Source organism: Podarcis melisellensis, assembly GCF_964234715.1.
Source record: "Podarcis melisellensis genome assembly, chromosome: 15".
In the NCBI taxonomy this organism is placed as follows: Eukaryota; Metazoa; Chordata; class Lepidosauria; order Squamata; family Lacertidae; genus Podarcis; species Podarcis melisellensis.
In genome coordinates, this window is record NC_138532.1 from 670,352 (window position 1) to 696,404 (window position 26,053).

At 47.7% G+C, this 26,053-nt stretch overlaps 1 protein-coding gene across 5 annotated transcripts in view; it reads right to left on the minus strand.

The window, feature by feature from the left end:
* The window catches only part of TACC1 (transforming acidic coiled-coil containing protein 1), a 109,171-nt gene that overhangs the window by 52,353 nt on the left and 30,765 nt on the right, over positions 1-26,053 (minus strand). For 4 of the 5 annotated variants that reach the window (XM_081890890.1, XM_081890887.1, XM_081890889.1 and 1 more), the window contains one exon: positions 24,085-24,200. Coding sequence is in view for 3 of the 5 variants with exons in the window: in XM_081890887.1 (XP_081747013.1) it covers positions 24,085-24,200 (116 nt within the window). In the remaining 2 variants the exon portion in view is untranslated. Of the gene's footprint in view, positions 1-24,084; positions 24,201-25,808; positions 25,922-26,053 lie in introns of those variants that run through there. The other variant, XM_081890891.1, reaches the window with a different exon arrangement.

Consider the following 26,053-nt stretch of genomic DNA (forward strand, 5'->3'; position numbering starts at 1 on the left):
GGGAAGCCATGACTGCTAAAGTGGCAGCATAGTGCTTTAAATGTGTGGGGAGGTTGTGGCCTGAGTTACATAGGATTAGGGGAACTTGGGGGTTGTGCGTGGCATTGGAAAGATGTGAACGTGGGCACCAACCCATCACCCCTGGTGTGGGGCAATGTGGGGGTAAGAAACTCTCTCCCATGGCCAGCTGGTGGAAGGGCCTCTAAAGATCATCTCAGTGTACCTACAGGTATGTTCTGTACTGTTCCGCAGGGAATCACATTGTGCAAAAGAGTTTCCCTGACCCAATAAATAATGATGATAGTAGTAGTAGTAGTAGTAGTAGTAGTAGTAGTAGTAGTTGTAAAGCACTTGTATAATGAAGAAAGCACTGTGTTAGATAACATCTAGGAAAGGAAAATATACTTCTGATGAGGCAAACCCTTTTGCCTCATCAGCTATGCAGGCACCACAATAAATCTGCTCACCTTTAAGATGTCATGGGAGATTCCTGGTTGTTACAGCTAGAAAAGTGAGTTTTGCAATTTACAATGTCAGATTTAAGAACTGCCTGGGCCTGCTCAAAAGCTCAGTTTTCCCAGGATTTTCAAAAACTTTTTCCCCCCTTTGGCAGCAGGAGGGAGAAGATTTTTCAGAAGATTACCACAGGGTGCACCAAGCTGCTGGTAAATTTTGCCTGTTTGTGTGCAATTGCTAAGGTACCTGTCAACCCATCTGAGTTGAACATCGTCTTTATTATTTATATTAAGGGAGAGGCCCAGGGTGTTTATTCAGCATCTGTGGCATCTGGACATGTGCACAGATAAATATACCAATGAAGAACTATTCTGAGAAAACCCCTGGGCTGAACAGCTGCAGACACCTTGCTTCACACAGGAAAGATACTGACTTTAAGGAACCATAGATAGTTAAAGGCTAGTGGCATAACTTGTAAAGCCCATGGCATCTCGGTACCTGAAACAGAAATTCTATATTGTAATGCTCCGCCTCAAATACACACACAAACATTTATTAACAAGGAAACAAGAAAGGAACTGTGAGAAGAGCCAGGAAGAATATTGGAAGGAAAAATACATGTGTGTGATGTACCATCCAATCTGCCAGTGTTTCACAGCTGAGGCTGGTACCATTGGGGGTGCACTTGTCCTGGGCAACAGAAAACAGTTCTCTCTTGGAAGGATGGTCCAATTCCAGTCAGGTTTAAAGAGAGACAACCCAAAGAAGGGAGATGTGCAGGGTCTCAAAGCTGTGCATTAGTAGTTTGCACCTAGGCAGCAGAGTGAGCAGGCACCCAGGTCCGCCTGGTGACAGCCTCCCTCCCTGTTTCTATTTACATTGTTGTATTTATTTCCACATTTGACCCCATACATACAAATTAGCACGTGTACATTTTAGACAAATCTGTGCCCTCTCTGTTATTTTGACAATGCATAAAAGGCCACTCATATTTATCCACACCAAGAGTCAGTGCCTGTCTGACAAGGCACAGGCACAGAGGTGTGTGCGCACGCGCGCGCACACACACACACACACACACACACACCGGCAGCCAATTATCCTTTGCTTCATTTGCTTGCTGGACGCTGCCTTAATTTACTTTGCAAAAGCCTTTTCCTGAATTGGCTTCAGAAGCAACTTTTTTTGAGGCTGTATAGCAGAATGAATGGTCTGTCCTGAACTGATCCTTATTCACTCATCAGGAACTGCATACACAATTCCAGAGTCTTGCAGCACCTTCAGGCAGCCTTCCCCATCCCGGTGCTCTCCAAATGTTTTGGACTACAAACTCAGATCAGTCCCAGCCAGCAAGAGGTTAATGGGAGCTATAGTCCAAAATAGCTGGGTGCCAGGTTGGGGAAAGAAAGGCTGTTCTTGAAAGGATCTCCAAGGAGCCACCTTGTCCTTTGCCTCAGGCAACAAAAAGCCTTGGGCCAGCTCTGCGCTACCTATTGCCTCCCCTGAAAGCCTGTTATGGGATTTCCCCTTGAGGAAGGCTTCCAAGTGGCCACTGCGAGAACAGGTTGCTGGCCCAGGTGGGTTTTCTGTGGTCTGGGCCAGCAGGGCTCTTGGCTGAGGGGGTTTCTAGCAAAGCACCCCACCCTGCTCAGGACACGCCCAGAGCTGGGCAGAGAGCTGACTGCATAGCTTGAATTCTCCTGTGGAGCCACAGCCCCATCTGCCCTAAACCCAAAGAGTTTCTCTCCACAGAAAATTACAGGAGCCCCACGCAAAGAAGCCATTCCTGAAATGTTGAAGCATTTGGAGGATATTCAGAAAGACAAGAGAAACTTGCTATGTCAAACCAGCAGAACTGACAGGTTACTTAGTAAAATCCAGAGACTGTTTTTCTAATCCCAGCCCTCCTCCGTAGCCCTGGAGATTTTGAAACAAAAAACCAGCAGTGTCCTCCTATATGCAGATACATAAAGGTACACATATATGTCTAGGAGTGTGGGATAACGATGGGACTCAGCAGTTAATTCATGAGTCCAACATAACGTCCGCCAATGATCTTCATGCATCAATGAGCCACCAACATTCACTACACGTATAACTTTTGTATCAACCAATCACCCCAAATGAAATGTTGTTCAGAGTGCAATTCTATATCTATCTATAAATCTACACACACACACACACACACACACACACAAGCAAGCCCCTTCTGAGTTCCACAGGGTGTAAGACTATTGAAATCAGCCTGCCACATTTAGTTGTCAGTCATCAAGGGCAGAGGAACAAAGTGATGTGTGAACCAGATGCATGGCAGAAACAGAGGGTAAGAGTGAAATGAATCTCTTTTTCTCACAACACCCAGACCAACTGACAGCAGCAGATTCAGGACAGTCAGAAGAAGAAATGGCAATACATGCCTTGGTTGCACCCCATTTGGATCACTGTCAGGCGAGCTGTGTGGGGCTGCCTTCAGCAAGTTTTCAGAACCTTTGGGGAGTCCAAGATTTTGTGGCCAGATTGCTGACTGGAGCCTGTTGCAAGGAGAATGGCAACCCCTTGTTACAACAGCTCCGCTGGCTGTTGGTCCCTTCCCAGGTACAATTCCAAGCTCTGGCCTACAAAGTCCTAAAGAAGGACTTGATCTCCTTAGATGAGCTGGCTTCGGCTTTGAGATCTTCTGGGGAGGCCTTTCTCCTGGTCACAGGCATGTTTTATGAGGATATCAGAGAGGGCCTTCTCGGTCACAGAACTCCCTTCCATCCATGAGAAGATGGACTGCCCTTCCCCTGCTTCTCTTTCATCAGCAGGCAAACACTATTTTGACACCCTGCCCAGTCCTTATGCTGCCTTCCCAGAGCCAGGTAGGGATTTGAGAAGGAGGCACAAGGCTCTGGTAGGGTCCAGCAACCCTCCTACCTCCTTCCCAAAGCTGGGAAAGCACAAACTCATCTTTGCGAAGGAGGACTCTGTCAGAGCCCTCAAGCTTCCTTCCCAAAGCCCCTCACGTACTGGGCCTTGGGAAGGCAGCACAAGGACTGGAGAGGGTGTCAAATGTTGCCAAGGGCCACCCGAAAAGGCCTGGAGGGCTACACATTGGGCCACCCTGTTCCAGATGGACCACCAGGTTCTAAGAGCAGCAAAAGCAGCTGCTGCTCCCACAGATAAGCCATAGATGACCTGCATGTAGGTCGCAGACAACGGGTGGTCCATACACTCCTGTTTGGGAAGCCCTGAATGAGACCATGAGAGCTCTATGTGACCTTTGGGCTCAGGAGAAGCATGTCACTGAATATCAGCTGCTAGGGATTGTGAACAGGAGTCTGCTATTGTGCTCCTGTGCTGCTGCTGGGCTTCCCAGAGGCATCTTTGGGGCCACTTTGCAAAATGGGATGCCGGACTAAAGGCACTCGGATCTAATCCCATAGGGCTGCTCTTTAGGTACTGACTTTTGTTGCCACCCTGTCCAAATCTTTGCTCCTTTCTCTCTTGCTCCCTATTCCAGCTATCTAGGCCAGTGCTTCCTACATAATAGCTTATATCTTGAAATACTTGCTTTCTGAGCTTGGAGCAGCTAAGAACTATCCTTCTTTGGCAATCACATAGGTTTCCAGGTAGGAGTTGATTATGGTGAGGGTTTGCCAAGTGTGCCTCCCTTTTAGCACATTTCTCCCTTTCCTCCTGAGTTTGAGCATCTTCAAAACCCATGGCACCTTTGCTAAAGTCTGTTATCCAACTGGAGTGCTTGCAGGCCAGTATTTCCCAATTGTTGGTGGCACTGTGGTCTAAACCACTGAGCCTAGGACTTGCCGATCGGAAGGTAGGCAGTTCGAATCCCCGTGATGGGGTACGCTCCCGTTGCTCTTTCCCTGCTCCTGCCAACCTAGTGGTTTGAAAGCACGTCAAAGTGCAAGTAGATAAATAGGTACTGCTCCGGTGGGAAGGTAAACAAGCATTTTCGTTTGCCTGCGAATGTCCTAGTCCTCAAACACTCTGCCCTTTAATCGGGAGAAAGCTGCACTCGCAGAGCTCAGGCAATGCTGGATTTCGGCCCTCATGGAAAGATAACTGCCCAGGTAGGAAAAGTGATTGACATTTTCCAATGTTACACCATTAAGTTGTTTTTGTGGCACTGCAGAGGGGCTATTTTGTGATTGTTGGTGTAGCACTTCGGTTTTTTGGATGTTGAGCGGATAGGCCAAGCTTTTCGTAAGCTTCTGCGAAGATATTTAGGATGGTTTGGAGATAATCTTTTGTGCGTGCGCACACTATGTTGTCATCAGCATCCTGAAGCTCCATGATGGAAGTGACAGTAGCCTTACTCTTTGCTTTCAGCCTGCTCAAATTAAAGAGATACATGATTTCTACTCCGGAGGGGAGTTTCCCTTCGACAAAGTGTAGGACCATGGCAATGAATATAATGAACTATCCAACTACAGAGCCATCCACTGGCTCTGAATGAAGCATTCCTTGCCTCCAGGACTCATGCAGAGACAGAGCAGGTCAGCATCCCCCAAGGGCAGCAAATTGTGTTGCTTCAGGAGTTACGGAATAATCCAGAGAAGTGGTGGAATAACCCTTCCCCTGCTTCCTCACTTGCCACACACAATTACAATTGCATAAGAAGAGGGATGTGCAAGCCCCTCAGACCCTCCTGCACGTCTCCTTCCTGCAGCCTTCAGTACAGTGGTACCTTGGTTCTCAAACTTAATCCGTTCCAGAAGTCTGTTCCAAAACCAAAGCGTTCCAAAACCAAGGCATGCTTTGCAATAGAAAGTAATGCAAAATGAATTAATCTGTTCCAGACTTTTAAAAACAACGCCTTAAACAGCAATTCAACATGAATTTTACTATCTAATGAGACCATTGATCCATAAAATGAAAGCAATAAACCAACTTCAAATAAACTACGATCTACCCAGTATCAAAAACTGTCAGTAACCCATTGTCATTGCAGGGATGAGGAGTGCATGCAGGATGCGTGTGTGGAAGCAGGTGGCTAACTGGACACGAGAGGGGGGAGTTTAAGCAGTGGGGAAGGAAATGGAGCCAGCCCTTCCTCTCCCTACCTAAAGCAGCTCTCCCCCCCCAAAGCAGCTCTCCCAGCCAGATGGGCAGGGTATGTATGTATGTATGTATGTATGTATAAATAATTTCTCTCTCCCCGCCAAGCCAGCTCTTTCTCTCTCCCCACTAAAGCAGTGCTCTCTCTCTCTCTCCGGGTCATTCCACGCCAAATTACCTGGTGCCATGTGCTTTCACGACTCAGGTTTTCTTCAAAATAATTTTATGTGTAGATACCCCTTCATGGATCACTGCCTTGCCGTGGCGAAGGGGCTTGAAGAACTCAGAGAAGCTATGAACTATGCCGAGCAGGGCACCCAAGATGAACAGGTCATAGTGGAGAGTTTTGACCAAACGTGATCCACCTGGAGCAGGAACCGGCAAGCCACTCCAGTATCCCTGCCAAGAAAACTCCATGGACAAAGACAACAGGCATATAAAAGTTATGACGCTGGAAGATGAGCCCCTCAGGTCAGAAGGCATCCAACATGCTACTGAGGAAGAGCGGAGGGCAAGTACAAGTAGATCCAGAGCTGATGAAGTGGCTGGGCCAAAGCCGAAAGGTCGCTCAGTTGCGGATATGCCTGGAAGCGAAAGGAAAGTCCAATGCTGTAAAGAAAAATATTGCATAGGAACCTGGAATGTAAGAACCATGAACCTGGGTAAGTTGGAGGTGGTCAAAAATGAGATGGCAAGAATAAATATTGACATCCTGGGCATCAGTGAACTAAAATGGACGGGAATGGGTGAATTCAGTTCGGATGACCATCATATCTACTACTGTGGGCAAGAAACCTGTAAAAGAAATGGAGTGGCCCTCATAGTCAACAAAAGAGTGGCGAAGGCTGTACTGGGATGCAATCTCAAAAATGATAGAATGGTCTCGATACGAATCCAAGGCAGACCTTTTAACATCACAGTAATCCAAGTTTATGCACCAACTACTGGTGCTGAAGAAACTGAAATTGACCAATTCTATGAAGACTTACAACACCTTATAGAAGTGACACCAAAGAAGGATGTTCTTCTCATTATAGGGGATTGGAATGCTAAAGTAGGGAATCAAGAGATAAAAGGAACAACTGGCAAGTTTGGCCTTGGAGTTCAAAACGAAGCAGGGCAAAAGCTAATAGAGTTCTGTCAAGAGAACAAGCTGGTCATCACAAACACGCTTTTCCAACAACACAAGAGACGACTCTACACATGGACATCACCAGATGGGCAGCATCGAAATCAGATTGATTATACTCTCTGCAGCCAAAGATGGAGAAGCTCTATACAGTCAGCAAAAACAAGACCTGGAGCTGACTGTGGCTCAGATCATCAGCTTCTTATAGCAAAATTCAAGCTTAAACTGAAGAAAGTAGGAAAAACCACTGGGCCGGTAAGATACAATCTAAGTCAAATCCCTTATGAATACACAGTGGAAGTGAGGAACAGGTTTAAGGATTTAGATTTGATGGACAGAGTGCCTGAAGAACTATGGATGGAGGCTCGTAACATTATACAGGAGGCAGCAACGAAAACCATCCCAATGAAAAGGAAATGCAAGAAAGCAAAGTGGCTGTCCAATGAGGCCTTACAAATAGCGGGGGAGAGAAGGCAAGCAAAATGCGAGGGAGATGGTGAAAGATACAGGAAATTGAATGCAGATTTCCAAAGAATAGCAAGGAGAGACAAGAAGACCTTCTTAAACGAGCAATGCAAAGAAATAGAGGAAAGCAATAGAATGGGAAGAACCAGAGATCTGTTCAAGAAAATTGGAGATATGAAAGGCACATTTTGTACAAAGATTTCTATAATAAAGGACAAAAGTGGAAAAGACCTAACAGAAGCAGAAGACATCAAGAAGAGGCGGCAAGAATACACAGAGGAATTATACCAGAAAGAAATAGATGTCTCGTATACTCCAGGTAGTGTGGTTGCTGACCTTGAGCCAGACATCCTGGAAAGTGAAGTCAAATGGGCCTTAGAAAGCACTGCAAATAACAAGGCCAGTGGAAGTGATGGTATTCCAGCTGAACTATTTAAAATTTTAAAAGATGATGCTGTTAAGGTGCTACACTCAATATGCCAGCAAGTTTGGAAAACTCAGCAGTGGCCAGAAGATTAGAGAAGATCAGTCTACATCCCAATCCCAAAGAAGGGCAGTGCCAAAGAATGCTCCAACTACCGCACAATTGCACTCATTTCACACGCTAGCAAGGTTATGCTTAAAATTCTACAAGGAAGGCTCAAACAGTATGTGGACCGAGAACTCCCAGAAGTGCAAGCTGGATTTAGAAGAGGCAGAGGAACCAGAGACCAAATTGCAAACATGTGCTGGATTATGGAGAAAGCTAGAGAGTTCCAGAAAGACATCTACTTCTGCTTCATTGACTATGCAAAAGCCTTTGACTGTGTCGACCACGGCAAACTATGGCAAGTTCTTAAAGAAATGGGAGTGCCTGATCACCTCTTCTGTCTCCTGAGAAATCTCTATGTGGGACAAGAAGCTACAGTTAGAACTGGATAGGGAACAACTGATTGGTTCAAAATTGGGAAAGGAGTACGACAAGGCTGTATTTTGTCTCCCTGCTTATTTAACTTATATGCAGAATTCATCATGCGAAAGGCTGGGCTGGATGAATCCCAAGCCGGAATTAAGATTGCCGGAAGAAATATCAACAACCTCAGATATGCAGATGACACAACCTTGATGGCAGAAAGTGAGGAGGAATTAAAGAACCTTTTAATGAGGGTGAAAGAGGAGAGCGCAAAATATGGTCTGAAGCTCAACATCAAAAAAACAAAGATCATGGCCACTGGTCCCATCGCCTCCTGGCAAATAGAAGGGGAAGAAATGGAGGTAGTGAGAGATTTTACTTTCTTGGGCTCAAGATCACTGCAGATGGTGACAGCAGCCACGAAATTAAAAGACGCCTGCTTCTTGGGAGAAGGGCAATGACAGGCCTAGACAGCATCTTGAGAAGTAGAGACATCACATTGCCAACAAAGGTTCGTATAGTTAAAACTATGGTTTTCCCAGTAGTGATGTATGGAAGTGAGAGCTGGACCATAAAGAAGGCTGATCGCCGAAGAATTGATGCTTTTGAATTATGGTGCTAGAAGAGACTCTTGAGAGTCCCATGGACTGCAAGAAGATCAAACCTCTCCATACTGAAGAAAATCAACCCTGAGTGCTCACTGGAAGGACAGATTGTGAAGCTGAGGCTCCAGTACTTTGGCCACCTCATGAGAAGAGAAGACTCCCTGGAGAAGACCCTGATGTTGGGAAAGATGGAGGGCACAAGGAGAAGGGGGCGACAGAGGACGAGATGGTCGGATAGTGTTTTCGAGGTTACCAGCATGAGTCTGACCAAAATGCGGGAGGCAGTGGAGGACAGAGGTGCCTGGCGTTCTCTGGTCCATGGGGTCACAAAGAGTCGGACACGACTAAACAACAACAACAACAACAAAGATACCTATGAGATAATTTTTTAAGATTTTTTGGTCCAAAATTGGGTGCAGGAGAATTTTTTTTAAAATTTCGATTTTCACATGATTTAGGCTAATGCAATTTCTGCGTCAGTGAAGGAAAAAGCTGCTTTTTCATTATTTTTCGACCAATTGGGATTATTTTGGTATCAAAATAAAGCTAATTGTGGTCTCTTTCAAAAAAAGGTATAAAAATGGTATTAAGTGCCACAGAAAAGGGTCATCAACCATTCAAAGTGAATTTCTCTCATTTTATTACTGGTAGGTTCGATAAGCCATAGCGCGCAAACCACAACTAACACAAGTATCATCCTTTTTTTGTTGAATGGGCTAACCATGTACTTGTTATGTTTTACAAAGAAGCAGGGTGTTTTTTGTCATTATAAAATAAATTGATTTTGAAGTAATTTTTTTACAATTTTTTTTTGGGGGTGTCAGGGAACTGACATCTAAAGCGCCGGAGGCGCAAAGGCTCACTGAGGGTGAGAGAGCAGTAGCAGCGGAAGAGGGAACCAGTAGAGGGCGAGCAAGAACTCCAAGGGAAAGTGAGTCGGAGGGATGGCTCAGAGACGCTTCAAGCGAAACCAGTGGGGAGGTCTCAGGACCTCCTATAGGGACACCCACACCTCGACGGAAACTGTCACGCCGAGAGGCCAGACGACGTGTTTCCGTTAAGGAGCTTTTATGTTGGAAACGTTTCCGAAAGCAGCCACTTTCGGATTCTACTAGTGATTGACGCAGCCATGCTGGAGGGGCTCCGTCACAGGCAGAGGTTTGAAAGCCTGATCAAACTCTGAGGGACTTGCATTTTACGCACAAGCAGCTCATCGTCCCATCACAGCAATCCGAAAGTCTCCGAAAGCCAGCTTGTGCAGGGAGAAGCATCATGAGCAATCCAGCCGGAACCGGGGAAGCAGGAGCAGCTGGAGGAGGTCCAAGCCTGGAAGAAAGGTACAGGGCGTTGGAGATCCAGTTGGCGCTGCAAACGGTGAGGCTTGAGGAGAGGAGGGCTCAGGATGCAGAAAAGGGAAAGGAGAAAACCACCCCGCTCGCCAGAAAGGTGCCAGGATTGGTGCAGAAATTCGGGGGGGATCCCAGGAACTATCATGCCTTTAGAACAGAGATGCAATACGCTCTAAACTTGCAGTTTGATGACTTCCCCGATGAGGAATCGCGAGTGGCGTATGTGATTGGCCATCTCGAATCCGGGGCGAAAGATTGGGTTAGACCCCTGATGGCAGCGAATAATGAGATCTTAAAGGACACGAGGAAGTTTTTTCGTGCCATGGACCTGATGTTTTCCAGCGATATTGAGCAGGGGGTGGTGCGAAGGCAGTTAATGGCTTGCCAGCAAGGAAGCAGATCTGTCCGTGAGTACTGGACTGAATTTACCATGTTGATTCACAAATTGGGGTGGGACCTATCGGCGGAGCCCATCCAAATGCTTTTCGAAGAGGGGCTTTCTTCAACCGTCAAAGATGAGCTTTCCCGGGGCCCCAAGGCGGAGTCTATGGACCAGTTAACCAAATCTGCGCTGGCCATAGGAGCGCGACAGGAGGCGAGGGCTATGGAAAAGCGGGAAGGGAAAGGAGACCGTTGGAGGGAGTTCCGCATTCCAGACATTCCAGAGCCACCTTTCCCGCCGGCAGAGCCGATGGAAGTTGGAACAGCGCGGGCGCGCGCAGTTTCAAATCCCAGTGAAGGGCGGAAAAAGGAGGGAAAGAGCGCCAAGAGATGTTATCTCTGCCAACAGCCAGGGCACTTTGCCAGAGTTTGCCCACAAAGAAAGGAATGGCAAGGGATGGCAGGAGCTGTTGGGGGAAAGGAAGAGGAAGGCAAGGAGCAAGTAAAAGCCAACGCCTGGCTGCCACCGTTGGGGCACAGCAGCCAGGCCAAAGAGCAATGAAAGTGCCCATGCCAGAACCCCCCAGACCCGCTTTAGTGATAGAGGTGTTACTAGAACTGCCAAACGGACACCCACTAAAGGTCAAGGCGCTTTTGGATTCAGGCAGCTCCTGTAATTTCATGAGTAAGGAGTTTGCAGCTGAGCACCAGATACAGACTATCCCTTTAAGTAACCCCTTGCAGGTGACTACGATTGACGGCAGAGAGCTGTTGGGGGGAGAAGTTAGCCAACAGACTGTCCCGATGATAATGAGAGTGGCAAGGCACACCGAACAGATAGCGTTTAATGTGGCCATCCTGGGAGGAGCGCCCATCATTTTGGGGATGAGCTGGCTGGCGCTACACGATCCGCTAGTGGGCTGGCATCAGAGGGTGGTCTCCTTTGGGTCAGCGCATTGCCTAGAACACTGCAAGGAGGGGAAGGTTTCGGGAGGAGACAGAGTCACCCTAGCGGGGATGGAAGTGATGGACAAAGGGAAGGTGCCCCCGCAATACGCAGATCTGAGCAACGTATTCAGCGAAAGGGAAGCAGACAAACTGCCACCGCATAGACCCTTTGACTGTCAAATCAACCTACTCCCAGGGGCCCAACTCCCAGTAGGCAAGCTGTACGCCATGTCAGACAGGGAGATGCAGGAGCTGAGGGAGTTCATTGACAAAAACTTGAAGCGAGGTTTCATCAGAGAGTCCCGAGCGGTGGGGGGCAGCCCAGTGTTCTTTGTGGACAAAAAGAACACAGACAAACCGAGACTGGTGTGTGACTTCAGGGCCCTCAATGCAGTGTCGGAGCCCCTGGCTTTCCCTATGCCCCGAATTGATGACATTTTGACCAGAGTAAGGAAGGGAAAGATTTTTACAAAACTGGACCTGCGGGGGGCGTACAATCTGATACGCATAAGGAAGGGAGATGAATGGAAGACCACCATGTTTACCCCGTTGGGAGCCTTTGAATACCTCGTTATGCCCTTCGGTCTACAAGGGGGCTCCGCGTGTTTTCAAGCTTTTATAAACCACGTTCTGGGACCTTTGCTCTACAAGAATTGTGTGGCCTTTTTAGACGACGTGTTGGTGTATTCGGAAAATGAGGAACAGCATGTGAGGGACGTTCGAGAAGTGTTGGGCAGGCTGCAAGCCAACCAGCTGTGGGTGAAACTGGAGAAGTGCCAGTTTCATACCAAGGAGGTGGAATTCCTGGGGTACCGCTTGTCAGACAAGGGATTGGCCATGGATCCAGGCAAGGTCCAAGCGGTACTGGAATGGAAGACACCGAAGACCAAGAAGGACGTGCAAAGATTCTTGGGATTTGGGAACTTTTATCGGAAGTTCATCAAGAACTTTGCCCACTTGACGGCGCCCATCACCGACTGTCTCAGCAGCAAGAAGAAATTTGTTTGGACGGCAGAGGCGGATCGAGCCTTTGAAGAACTGAAAAGGGCTTTCGCCTCGGAAGAACAACTTCTGCATGTGGATTTACGAAAACCCATGAGAGTGGAAACAGATGCATCCGACCGGGCGGTAGGGGCGGTCCTTCTTCAACCGGGGAGGAGTGCGTCGGAGTGGAGACCGTGTGCCTTCTTCTCGCGGAAGCTGAATAAGTCCGAGAGGAATTACACGGTGTATGACAGGGAACTACTTGCCATTCACGAAGCATTCCGGAGGTGGAGACATTTATTAATTGGGGCACAACACAAGGTGCAAGTGTGCACCGACCACAAAAATTTAGAGTATTGGAGAACAGCTCGAGTGCTCAACCAACGACAAGTGAGATGGGCACAGGAATTCTCCAAATTTAACTTTGAGATTTGTTATGTGCCAGGCCCAGAAAACGTCAGGGCGGACGCGCTCTCACGCAAACCAGAATATTGGGAAGGGGAGGGGGTGATCGAAGAGAGACATGTCATCCCGGAGGACCGCTGGGTGTGTGGGGCGGCGATGGTGGGGCAACGAGAACTGGTGGAGGAAACGGTAAATGATGAATATGCCCAGGATAAGCTCAGAGGTCTCAGGGGGGAGGGCGAGAGCCCCGGAGGTTTTGAGGAAAGAAATGGGGCATTGTATTACAAAGGGGCACTGTATATACCCGAAGGTGAATTGAGGGGGAGAGTACTCAAGCAGTTGCATGATAGCCCCACGGCGGGACATTTTGGGCAACACAAGACCATGTGGTTGGTTACCAGGGAATTTTGGTGGCCTAAGGTGAGGGAAGATGTAAGGGAGTATGTAAGAGGGTGTGACCAATGTCAGCGAGCAAAAGGGGAAAGAAGGGCGCCGGCAGGGTTATTAGAACCTTTACCCACACCAGAACGGCCTTGGGAAGCGATATCAATAGATTTTATGACGGATCTGCCAAGGTCCAAGGGGAAAACAGCCATCATGGTAGTAGTAGACCTGTTAACTAAGATGTGCCACTTTGTAGCATGCTCACATGCAGTCACAGCGGAAGAAACGGCGAAGTTGTTTGTGGAACATATCTTTAGGTTGCACGGGGCTCCCTTGAGGGTGATCTCAGATCGAGGCAAACAATTTACTTCCAGGTTCTGGAGGAAGCTCATGAGCTTGTTACACGTGGAAGTCAATTTTTCAACTGCCCGGCACCCTGAAACCAACGGGCAGGCGGAAAGGGCAAATGGCATTCTTCAACAATATCTTAGGTGTTATGTCAATGACAGAGAGAACGATTGGGTCGAAAAGTTGGCGTTGGCAGAATTTGCCTACAATAATGCGGAGAATGTGTCCACAGGGATGAGTCCCTTTTTGGCTAATTACGGGTGTCACCCCAGGGCATTTCCAGGGGAAGGAGGGGAGAGATGGAGCGTCCCAGCGGCTGAACATTTTGTAGAAGAGATGGAAGCCATCCATCAGCAGCTCTAGCTCAACTTAGAAAGGGCTAAGGCACAATATAAGAAGCAGGCAGACAAGAACAGAAGGGAAGGTGAAACCATAAGGGTGGGGGATCAAGTGTGGTTGTCAACCCAAGGGTTGCCGTTCAAAGGGGGTTGTAAGAAACTGAGGCCCAGAAGATTGGGACCCTTTGAGGTGATTCAGCAGGTCAACCCGGTAGCTTTCAAACTCCGATTACCCAATCACATGAAATTGCACCCAGTGTTCCACAGGTCGTTACTGTCACCATACAGGGGAGGAGGTGAAGGGGAGCACGTCAGGGGACCAGCCTTGGAAGAGAGGGAACGCCGCAACCATGTAGCGGAAATCCTCGATTCCAGGTGGAAGGGAAATCAGGTGGAGTATTTAGTGGCGTGGGAAGGGGAACCGGAGTCAGAAAACACCTGGGTAAGTGCGCAGGAAGTCAATGACGAGGTTTTAACAGAAACGTTCCATCAAAGGTTCCCGAGGAAACCTCAGCCGATAGCAAGGTTTAGGAGGGAGTATTTCGGCACCACCGATGAGGAAGAGGAAATGGAAGGGTTCGCGGAGTCGGAGTTGGAAGAGGGAGTGGACTCTGATGACGAAGAGTACCTAGAGAGTAGGAACAGCAACAAGTGGAAGGAAGTGTTCGCGACGTCGGAAGATGAGGGAGGTTCTTTCAAGGGTTTTACCTCCTCACCGCCAGTAGGAGAGGAGACGGGAGGGGGTGAAGGGGGCCCTGGAGGGGAGGTGGATGTCAGGGAACTGACATCTAAAGCGCCGGAGGCGCAAAGGCTCACTGAGGGTGAGAGAGCAGTAGCAGCGGAAGAGGGAACCAGTAGAGGGCGAGCAAGAACTCCAAGGGAAAGTGAGTCGGAGGGATGGCTCAGAGACGCTTCAAGAGAAACCAGTGGGGAGGTCTCAGGACCTCCTATAGGGACACCCACACCTCGACGGAAACTGTCACGCCGAGAGGCCAGACGACGTGTTTCCGTTAAGGAGCTTTTATGTTGGAAACGTTTCCGAAAGCAGCCACTTTCGGATTCTACTAGTGATTGACGCAGCCATGCTGGAGGGGCTCCGTCACAGGCAGAGGTTTGAAAGCCTGATCAAACTCTGAGGGACTTGCATTTTACGCACAAGCAGCTCATCGTCCCATCACAGGGGGGTACAGGTTTTAAGGTCTCTTTGAGCCTGAAATAACTCACACATTCATGAGAATAGTTAAAATTGTACCCTCTTATGTTACAATGTCATTTTTAAAATTAAGTTTTATTGATTATTTAATAAAAACAAAACATGTCTCAGAGCCCTTGTTCATTTTATTTTGTAAAACACTTCTGCAATGTTATGGTCAAAGCTACTTTGTTTTCCATACATGGGATATGGTCAAAGATGGTGTTTTGACCACTGCATGCAATATGACCTTTCTGAATCAGCAAAAAAATGTATGTATTTATTTTTTACTTTAAAAATGTCGTGAGAGCACGGTCAAGTATTAAAATCAGGTGATTTGGTGTGGAATGACCCCTCCCCCAAAGCAGCTCTCCCCCCACCCCGCCAGCCCTTCTGGATCCCTTCCCCGTCCCCTTTCTTCAGGGCTGGCACAAGCAGAACTCATACTGCAGCAGCGGGGCTGCATCCGGCCACGCCGTCCCGCACCCTGTGAGGAAGCAGAGGCAGGCAGTGATGGGGCTGAGCTGCTTGGCGTTTCTCTGGGGGCTGGAGCGGCGGCCACGGGCAACACCTGGAACCGGAGGAGTGCAGAAGCAGCAGGAGCTGCGGGGGGGGGGGTTGCTGCTGCAGCAGTGGCGGAGGGACCCAGTGCTGGGAGGTGCGGCGACAACCCTTGCCCACTCGCTTGCAGCCCAGCCCAGCCTTCCCCCACTCAGTGCTGGCCCGGGACAAGGCACCACTGGGCATCTTTTCCCTTGCCCTGACAGCAGGGCACAGCGAGCGGGGCAGAGGGCAGCTGAAAGGGCGACGAGGGGAAGCTTTGAATTCTCAGGTGGTGCAAGCGGTGCAGGTGAGGGGGGGCTGTTCTTCCCTTGCCCTGATGCTTACTACTGTCGGTTACAACTACCAGCGCATGACACTCAAAACAGAAGTGTGGCACTCAAAACAAAGCATGTTCGGCTTCTGAAAAAGGTTCACAAACTTATTTCTGGTTTGCAGCAATTGGGTTCCAAGTTGTTCGACTACTAAGGTGTTCGAGAACCAAGGTACCACTCTATCTTGGGGGCTGAATGTAAGCAGCAAGAGGCCCACTGAATTACAGAAGGCTCCCAGCTACTGGTGCTCAGTCCACTGCACTTCAAGGACTGCAGGCATGCTGACTGAGATGGAGGGGGGGTCCTCTCATTTGGTGGAATCTGTGGCTGGAGGGGAGAGAACAAGCGACTAGGACTCCTAAGTGGGAGAACACCACCTCTGCATGCAGAAGGGTTCCAGGCTCAACTCCCAGCCTTGCCATAAAAAAGGAGCAGGTAATGTGGATGAGGTAATGAGAGTGATTGATTGGAAGGGACCCCAAGGGGCATCTAGTCCCACCCCATGCAATGCAGGAATCTCAACACACAGTCTTCTGTCCAATTTGAAACCAGACCAGACCCTGTTTAGCTTTGCAAATGTGCTAGCAGTTTTGTTGCTGCACCATGCATCCTGGGTGGGTGACATGGGTGACCACAGCCAGAGATCCTGAGAGGCAGCTATGTTTGTAAATTAGTGATCTATGCACACACACACACACACCATGCAGAGAAGGGAATCCTGCCATGTCTGCCTGCTAAATTCTCCCAATTGCATGGAGAAACAAAGACTTGCAATTATTCTGAATCAGCAGGTACAAAAAAATTATATAGGTCACTTCTGAACATGGTGGTTTCAGAGAAAACACACAGTTGCCTTGCCAGCCTGAAAGTGGGCAGCTTTGGAGAGCTGTGTGCTGGAAAGCTGTGCAGGGTTCCATTTATGGAGAATCTCAGCTTTCTTCTTTTAAAATGAAGTTTCTGGTCCTTATGGATTGAGCCCAAACCAACCTGCTTGTGCTCAGGTGTAGGGAATCACTGGCACTCCAGACATTGCTCAGCTACAACTCCCACCATCCCTGACCATTGGTCCTGCTTACTGGGACTGATGGGAGTTGTTGTTCAGCACCAAAGGTTCCCCAGCTTAGCACCGGGATCAGCCAAATTAAAGTGGCAGGGCAGAGGCATCAAAAGAGAAAAATGTGTGGCAGTGGGGTTGCCCCTCCACTTAGGAGTGTGGCTGCTTGTAGGCCTCACATACAACAGGTGCATAAGAGAAAACCCTTTAATCGCTGTGGAATGGCACCTCTGTTATTTAGCCACTGACAGGTGTGTGTTAAATGAAACAGATACCCTAGTTAGTACATTTTATTTGTATTTTTACAGCTCCCTCCCTACCTCTTTGGCAGCAGGTCGCTTGCACAAATGGCATGCACTACCTGCAGAAAACATGCTTCTCTTGGCCTTCTGGGAATCTAGCAAAGCCATTCAGGTCAAGAGAATTTCAATGGATGCATTAGTCAAGCTCCAGCAGAAATAGAGGCTGCCAGGCCTCATAGCAGCAATCAAAAGTACAGTACCCAAAACCATTTGCATGCCATGCATCTGTCCATTTGCAGAATACAGGGCTAAGGCAAAACATTTGGGCGTCCAAGGTAGCAAATCCTCCCCACTTCTGGCAACACCCATCCAAAACATCTTTTGCAATCTTTCTTTCCCTGTTGAAAGAAATGGGTGTGTGTGTGTAAACTGTCAAAATCTGGAATAAAATGCTGAACATAATTTCCTTGGAATCTCAGTTTCCTTTCTCTTTATAAATAACAATGTCTTTTGCAGCTGCAGAGAAATTCTGAACTTGCATAGGTTGCTACATCTGTGTAAAACCAAAGACCAAATAAAACCTTTTGCAGGCGTTTTCAGGGCTCCTTCTATCCTGAGCACCTCTATAGATCCTCTGTCTGCCTTCCTCCCTCCGTCTCCCAGCAATACTGTGAATTATCCAAACCAGAACCTTGCAATGGGGATCACTTGTGCAGAAGCACACAAACTCCCTTCATTGACACAATTTGTTCCAAGCACACTTTGGGAGGAGGATTGAGGATATGCTGAGAAGGGCACCCTTGTGTGATGTTTGGCCAGCCTCAAATACCATTGCTTTAATAGGCGGAGCCTGACTGGATAATTCTGAAAGTCAGTCTACTGTGATCTCCAAACTGGCAGGCACAGTTCACCCAGCGAGCAGGTCGTGTGCAATGGAGTGGAGAGGAAGGAGGAACTGCTGCACCCTTGAACGGCTAAATTCCTCCTTTCAGAGATGAGCTCTTGAACCTATTCACAGTGCCAAGGCTCAACCTGCTGTGATATAAGCAGTAAGAAGAAGTGCAGCTAAGGACAGGAAAAGATGGATCCATAGATCCCATGATTTGCCTATGAAGGTGAAATCAGGCCCCTACTTAGAGGTTTCTAAAAGTATGCATGGCTTGGAAAAAGCAGAGACACATTTTCCTCCCTCTTGCGTAACACTAGGACACAAGGGAGATTCAGGACAGGCAGAAGGAAGGCCTTCTTCACCCAGCACCCAGCTGAACTCTGGGATTCTCGGCTACAAGAGGCAGTGATGGCCTCCAGCTTGAAACAGCTTTGAGAAGCAGATGAGATGGAGGCTGCAAGTTATGATGGCAGTATGCCAAAGCAGAGAGGTGGGGCTGTAGTTGCCAAGCCCTGCGGGTGGGTTTCCTGTAGGCACCTCACCGGCTGCTGTGGGAAATGGGATGCTGACAAGGCAGACTCTTGGACCAACCCAGAAGGACCCTTCTTGCACTCTTACGCACACTCAATCAGGGAAGAGTTCAAATACTGATTCTTCTTTTTTTAAAAACAACAACAACAACACATTGTGGTTTCTGTGACTTGGTGCTGAGTCAACCTCAGCTGAGAGGGAGAAACGGTTTTCTCTCTTCCTCCCAAACAGCCATTAAATCAGATCTGGCTCCAGAGAGTTTTGGGGGCGGGGAGAGAAAGGGAGGGAGGGAGACTGAGCGCCATCACTGGCCAAGAGACCTCCTTAACTAGCCAAGACCTTTCCTTATATGCTCAAAGAAAAAAGCAGGCTTCAGTCCAAACAACAACTCTTAGGCATTCTATATGGTACCTACTCCTACAATGCCTAAACAAGGTCAAAAAGTCTCGCAATTCCCTCCCAAATAGCAACAACAACTCAACACCTCTCATCTCCCATGATGGGGGCCAGTGGCTTATTCACAGCGCCCAAAGGAGGCACTGCAGTTGGACCTCATAACTTTCTTCTCCCTGGCATTTCTATCCTGCTTTTCCTCCAATGAGCTCAAGAAGGTATGTGCATAGTTCTTCTTCCTCCTCATGACAACCCTGGGGGGGGGGTTAAGTTGACTGGTCCAAGGTCACCCAGTGAGCTGAGGGGAGATTTAAACCCCCTTCTCCCAGGTTGCAGCAAAACACTTCAACCACCAACCGCCAAGAATGTGTGGAGTTTTTTTCCTCTCACAACAGCAGGCCTTGGCAGTTGGCTCAGGTGGGGTTTAAAAAGTACTTGTTCCAATAACATGCAATTAACTTATTATAATGTGTGAACATTTGCATCCTGCCTTACCACATATCATGCCCAAGATGGCTAAACAACAACAAATACAAATACATATTTCTCTTCCAAAGAATGTAGGGATGGTCACTAGCTGAGATGGATGTGCACCATCCTTCCTGGCCCAGCACAGCCAGCTGTCAACCAAACAGAGCTGAAAGACAGCCTTCCCAGGAGCAGGACTTTGGATATCAGCCACTCTGTCAACTCAACAAAATTCAGTGTCCGCTGCACACGACCCAGTAGCAGCCCTAGACAAGCCACATTTTCTCAGTCCCAATACAATGCAGGTGCGATAATACTGGCCCATCTTGCAACATTCAGCACAGTATTAAGATAATGCACCGGGGGGGTGGGATGGTGAATGCTTTAGGCGAAGTGCTGGATAAAAACAAAGTATTGCTATCAGGCTGCAGCCATGAGAACCAGTAACTTTCTTCTGCTTTTGAAAGAAGTTCTGAAGTTCCCAGGAACACAAACTCTGCCAGAAATAGCAGGTTGCCCCTAGAATTCTGCAGGCACAGAATAAGGCAAAGGCTAAAGGCCACACTGGCTATCTTTTACCTCCAAGGTCTGAAGCAAAATGGCTCTGAATGCTGAGCTTAGGTTGAGAATCATAAGTTGCTACTAGACTCAGATCTGGCATATGGGCTTCCCACAGGCATCTGGTTCCCCCACCCCAGCCCACCCTGAGAACAGGATGTTGGACTAGGTGGGCTCTTCCAAATATAGCCCTTTTAAAAAGCACAAGATTTGCAAGCTGCAATACATCAAAACACCCACTGGCTAAATATCGCTGCAGGCAGAGTAAACCAGGTCACCTACATTTCTTTGGGCACTAACCAAGAGTTTTCAGATGGGGACAGTGGAATGCCCTGAAATGTCCTTCTCCCCCACCCTATTGCCCATCAGTAGAAACTGCAGCAAGTGGCCTCTTTCCTCTCTCCCTTGGCAGAGATGCATATGCCATGAAACCAGGCAGCTTCTCTACCAGGCTGTCTCTCTCAATACATTTGCTGGAAGGATGTCAGAGGATCAAAGCACCTTCAACGGCCACAAGAAGCCTTTTCAAAAGGGGTGGAATTAAGCAATCAGAACCTTGCAGGCAGGAAGTGTCACTTCCTCAGGGGGGAAAAAGGATTGTGGTGTTGCAGAGAGCAGTGGGGAGTCCAGGAGGAAGTAGAGAAATGTCAGTGAGGCATGAGAGAACAATGGAAAGATACTAGGCGCTCACAACAATAATGGGAGTGCAACTGCCACAACCAAGGGGAAGTCCCTGGCCATTTTGTGAGACACAAAAATCTCTTTTTAACGTTAGCAGCGTCACCAATAAGGATTAAAGCTGCCCCAGAGCTAAGGTAAAGAGCTATCATGTTCCAGACTGCTGCAGCATCCATATTCAGGATGCACCTGGAACACGCAGAAGGCGCAGCACGGCTAGACTATTTGGGGGAAGGCTACATTGAGAGGGGGCAACTGTTTCACCTGGCTAAAAGATTGGTGCACGTTGCAGGATCCGGACCTCCTGGACCTGGAAGGTTTTGACAACCGTTGGGAGTGGCACACCTACCTGATATATGGAAAGGCAAAAATTCATTAAAAAATTACCAACCATATAATAAGAAAATCACTCTTTGCTGTATGGGAAAAATATAAAGACCTGATGGAGCCTAAAGTCCCGTGGTGGACTTCTCCAATAGAAGCCATAGCAGTAAAACAGAAAAATACTCAGGAAAGCTGGCCAACATATAAAACACTTCTAAAAAATGAAGATAACCAAATAAAATTAAAAAAACTTTGAGGAAATGAGAGGACACATCTCAGACTGGTTCCAATACCATCAGTTATTTGAAAAATTTTAAATCTGACAAACAAAAGGGGTTCTCAACAGAAATTTCCCAATTCGAATCTGATCTTATAAATTCTAAAAGAAAAACTCTTTCCAAAATGTATCGACTCCTCCTTGACTGGACAGTCAAGGAGGAGGAGGTAACAGTGGCAATGGTGAGGTGGTCCCAGGATTTTGGCCATTCAATAACCATGGCCCAATGGGAAAATTTATGGAAGATCAATTGGAAATTCACAAATTGTTACACAATTAGAGAGAACTTTCAAAAAATGCAACATCGATGGTATCTAATACCATGGAAACTTTCAAAAATGTATAAAAATGTGTCAAGTAATTGTTGGAGATGCGGTGAATCAGGAACATTCTACCATATGTGGTGGATATGTAGGAAAATACAGGTATTCTGGGAGAGTATCTATGCAGAACTGCAAAAAATGCTAAAGATCTCTTTCAACAAAAAACCAGAGGCCTACCTCCTGGGAATAACAGATTTGGATTTGGATATTCCACAAAAGAGGAAGGGTATCTTTTTATGTGTGACGGCGGCAGCAAGAGTTTTGATCGCAGCAAAATGGAAGAGTAATGAAATCCCTTCTATACAAGATTGGATCCAAAAGCTGACAGAATATGCCAAATTAGATGGTTTATCACAAAAAATAAAGAACAAATCAAAACAGGAATTTGTTTCAAAATGGGAGGTTTTCAAAGATTATCTGAAAAATAAATATAGTAGTTTAAATTCTGTTGCAGCATTCGAGGAACTTCAGTAATAATTGCAAGGTAGATATAAGAAATTAGATTTATTGAGAATAAGTTAAATTATGTTAAAAGTGTGTATTGGCAAAAAGTAATAAGAATTTGAAATATGGAATAGACGGGAGGTTGGGTCTTTAGTGTCAAGACCAATAGATGTTTTATTGTTTGCTAAGAAAATTATGTGTCTATGGTTATTTTTTTGTAATTTGTGTGTAATTTGGTATTTGTGTTTTTTTGTTTTTTTCTTGTTGTATAAATAAAAAACTTTTAAAAAAAGAAAAAGAAGGGGGGGCAACTGCATTCTGCTTCAGCATATCTGATCTCAGTACCAATGCCACAGATTTTGGGGTTGGGCTTCTTGGGCAAGATACCCCCAGTCCCGCTGCCCACTGTCACCAGTTGCTGCTGCTCTTTCTCATCACCTGTTTGCTTGTTGCAGGAAGAGCTAGCAAGTAGACAGACACTCCACCTCCTCAGCCTGCCATCATCTGTTTGTTTGCCCACTCCCTCTGGATCAAAGAAACAGGCAGGTGAACAAGCAGCTTGCAGTGAGAAGCGGGAGCAGGTCCACGAGGCTCTCATCAGGGGCACCCCTGCTGGGGCATGGGCTCCTGGCAGGTGCCCAACCATACCTGCTCTCGACACCAGCCCACACTGGGTGGACACACTAAACCAAACCATGGCTGAGCAGAGCAGCAGCACACCCAGAGAGGAGCACAGCAGCCACAATCTCTTCTCCAGCGGATCATGGTTTGGCTTCATGTTACATACAAATGGAGCCAAAGCATTAATGTTCAAAATCACATGAGAGAAACAACACTATTTTACACTGGGGGGAGGTGAGGCTGAAAATCTGTGGCAGTGCTGTGGCTCAAAACCAGATCTAAGCCCAAACATCTGTCCATTAAGATGCACTGGCTAACAGAATTGTGTTTTAGATTATGACCAAGAATAAACACATACAACAAAATACTTGGCACTTTAGTGTGTTTCTGCAGATACAGTATCTCTGCAGCTTTCAGAACAAGGCTACACAGATTTGAATGAAAATAGCTACTGAATGAACTGTTACAAATTCTAACTCACAATAGCAAAAAAAGTGTTTCTTCCACTTTCCAGCATGGGCAGATCAAAGCAGATGCAATGATTTTTTTGCCTTCTAGAGCTCAGCTGCCAGGCTTCTCTGCCTGAGCTTCCCACCTCATGGTCACAGGGTTCAGCCCACTGAGCCCAAAACTGGTCCCAATAGACTATGGGGAGGGTGAAGCAAAGAGCTGCCTTTCCAAGAGCTGCACCTTGAACATGCTAGGAGCCTTTGCACTATTCCGGGCCAAGGCTCTGGAACTGCATGCTGCTGAGGAACTCTAACCCTAACCCTCCAGGAGGAAGAGTTTTAGTTGGTTACAGCAAAAAGAAAATAAGGACAAAAAAACAAAGAAAGGTGCCTCCAAGAATGCTTACTATTTTCAGGTGGGATTCACATAACAGCAAATTCAGGTTGTGAAACAGAAGCTGATTAAGAGATCTTGTGCAACAAACCCACTTCCCCAACAGATCAGAAAAGTGACAGAAGAACACATTAGGAAGTGCAAGATAGCACTTGCTTGGACACAAACCTTCCCGCAAGCAAATCAGAATGAAGGCCCAATAAGCAGGTCATCTTGAAGCATCCGAAGATGTTCATTCTAGCAGAAGCCTGCTCAGTGGCGGAGCATCTCACCTCTAGAAGCTACCATAGCAGGTTGCCTTAAGAGACTTCAGGGAGACCCCTGAGAAATGACACCCTTCCTCAGATGGCACACAACCCAAAGGGACTGAGGGGTGGCCATCACCTATTTATAGAAACTGACAGACACAAACCCAGATGCTGATGCACAATTGTTGTCTGCTAGACATGGCTGCAGCCAAGCATCCTGTTTCCCAAAGCAGCCAAACAGACATGATCTGCAACCTTGGTCTTCACAGAGGGGTCTGAAAGACCATCAAGTCTGCCTGCACAAGAGGCACCTGTGCATCAAACGGCATCTTCTAACTCCATTGGAAAGGTGCGAAAAGGAACCTCCATGCCTCTTTACCTTGGGGCTCAGTCTCAGGCTCCAACAGATGCAGGGATGGTTCCTCCAGCTCCTTTCCCAGCGAGCGGACTGGGGTCTCTGCCTCAGGAGTCCCAAAATGGCCTTCTGAATCTGAACTGCAGACAAGGAGAGGGAAGAGAAGGACAAATTAGCCACTCCTCCCAGCCCAGCTCTGAACATCTTCTCAAGTAGGGTTTCAACAAACCTTCCTGGCCATTGCCAGGCACTCAGAATTTCTCTTACTGAGACTTCTGATGAATCAGACAAAATACCGTCTGTGTCATGGCCAAACGATGCACAATGTCATTATGAGTTTTGCAGTTAACAGGCACATGTTCTTAAAAGGCAAACAGCCAGTAGGGTTTGCACAGGGAGAAAACTCACCAATGGTGCCCATGGGGGATCCACTCACTCACATGGTGGTATTGGGGGACTTCAATATCCAAGCCGAGGTGGCCAAAATGAGCTGGCTCAGGACTTCATGGCATCCCTGACAGCCATGGGGCTGTCTCAGCACATGCATGCTCCAACACACATAGCAGAGCATCTCCACTATGGCAGGGGTTGGGAAGCTTTTTCAGTCCAAAGGCCACATTTCCTTCTGAGTAACCTTGTGAGGGCCCATGCCAGTGGCCAGCAGGGCCAGAGGCAAAAGTGGGAGGAGCAATGAATGCAAACTTTGCACAGGCAAAAAGAGTCCCTGGTCAAGCCAGTGAGGGGTACTTACTGAGGAGAGGCCAAGGACCAGGTGGAGAAGACTGGAGGGTCAAATTTAGCCCCTGGGATCAAGGTTCCCCCACCCTTCCCCATGGTTTGCTGCCTATGTCTAGTACTTGAAGCATAACTGTCTCTGCATATGGAGGTTCAGGGAGGAATTCAATATTGCAGAGTGTTGATCAGGGCAAATATTTCTGCTGGCCTCTCTTCCACCCGTGCACGCTTCTGGGGTTCTCTGGCCTCCCCAGAGCCAATTTTAGGGAGCGCAGGGGATGCATGTGGGGTGAAGACCCCTTGAGCAAGCAGATGTCCTTGCTCAGGCTTCTGCTGATGGGACCCTTTCTCCATAACACAGAGCTAATAGCTGTTGAAGCAGACCACAGATGGGGAACCTGCAGCCCTCCAGATGTTCTTGGACTCCACCTCCCATCAGCTCCAGTCAGCATAGCCAAATATGTTGGGAGTTGCGGCCCAACAACATCTGGAGGACCCCAAGTTCTCCATCCCTGCCCTGGTTGCTCATCTAGTTTCACTGGGCAGCGATTCTGAGCAGGAGGGTTCAGGGCAACCCTCCAAATCAGAGAGCCAGCAAGTCCCACTGCTGCCTCAGAGGGCCAGATTCAGCCCTAGGGCTGCCACTTGCTAACCCGTAACAGAAAACAGGATAGGAAACTGTAGTTCTGCAACTGCTTGGGGGTCACTCTGCAGGGAGTTGCAAACTAGGCATCCCTGGTCAGTGGCCCCCAGCAAATTGGGCGAGGGCTGCATTTCACAGTATTAATTCATCATACATTAAGAAGTAAAGCAAATCCCAAGACCCAGTTTTTGTGCCAGGGCTCAGGCATGGAAATTGTGAAACTGTGATAAAGAATTTGGCCTTAAAAGCATGTGTCAAGTGCCTCCGCTCTCCAGAGCAAGCACTAGCAACCCCAAGAGAAATGTGGGATAGAGAGGGAGGGAGGTGGTTCACACCCTGCCTATGGAATGTCACTCAGGCAGACTCCCACCTTGCCTCATTGCCGGATGAATTGAGGCAGCTGCTTCACCTGCTTATAGGTAGGACTTTGGCTGAGCCTCGCTTTGTAAGGCTGTCCTCCCACAACCAGTTTTCTACAGCAGCATACAGCCCAGGGAGTGCCTCTGAGCATGTGTTTGACCTAGAAACCCTGACCTCTCTGAAATCTCCCTGAGAAGCAGCACCAAATGCCGAGAGCATTCCCCTTATCACAGAGTAGCCACAGAAGGCAGGCCT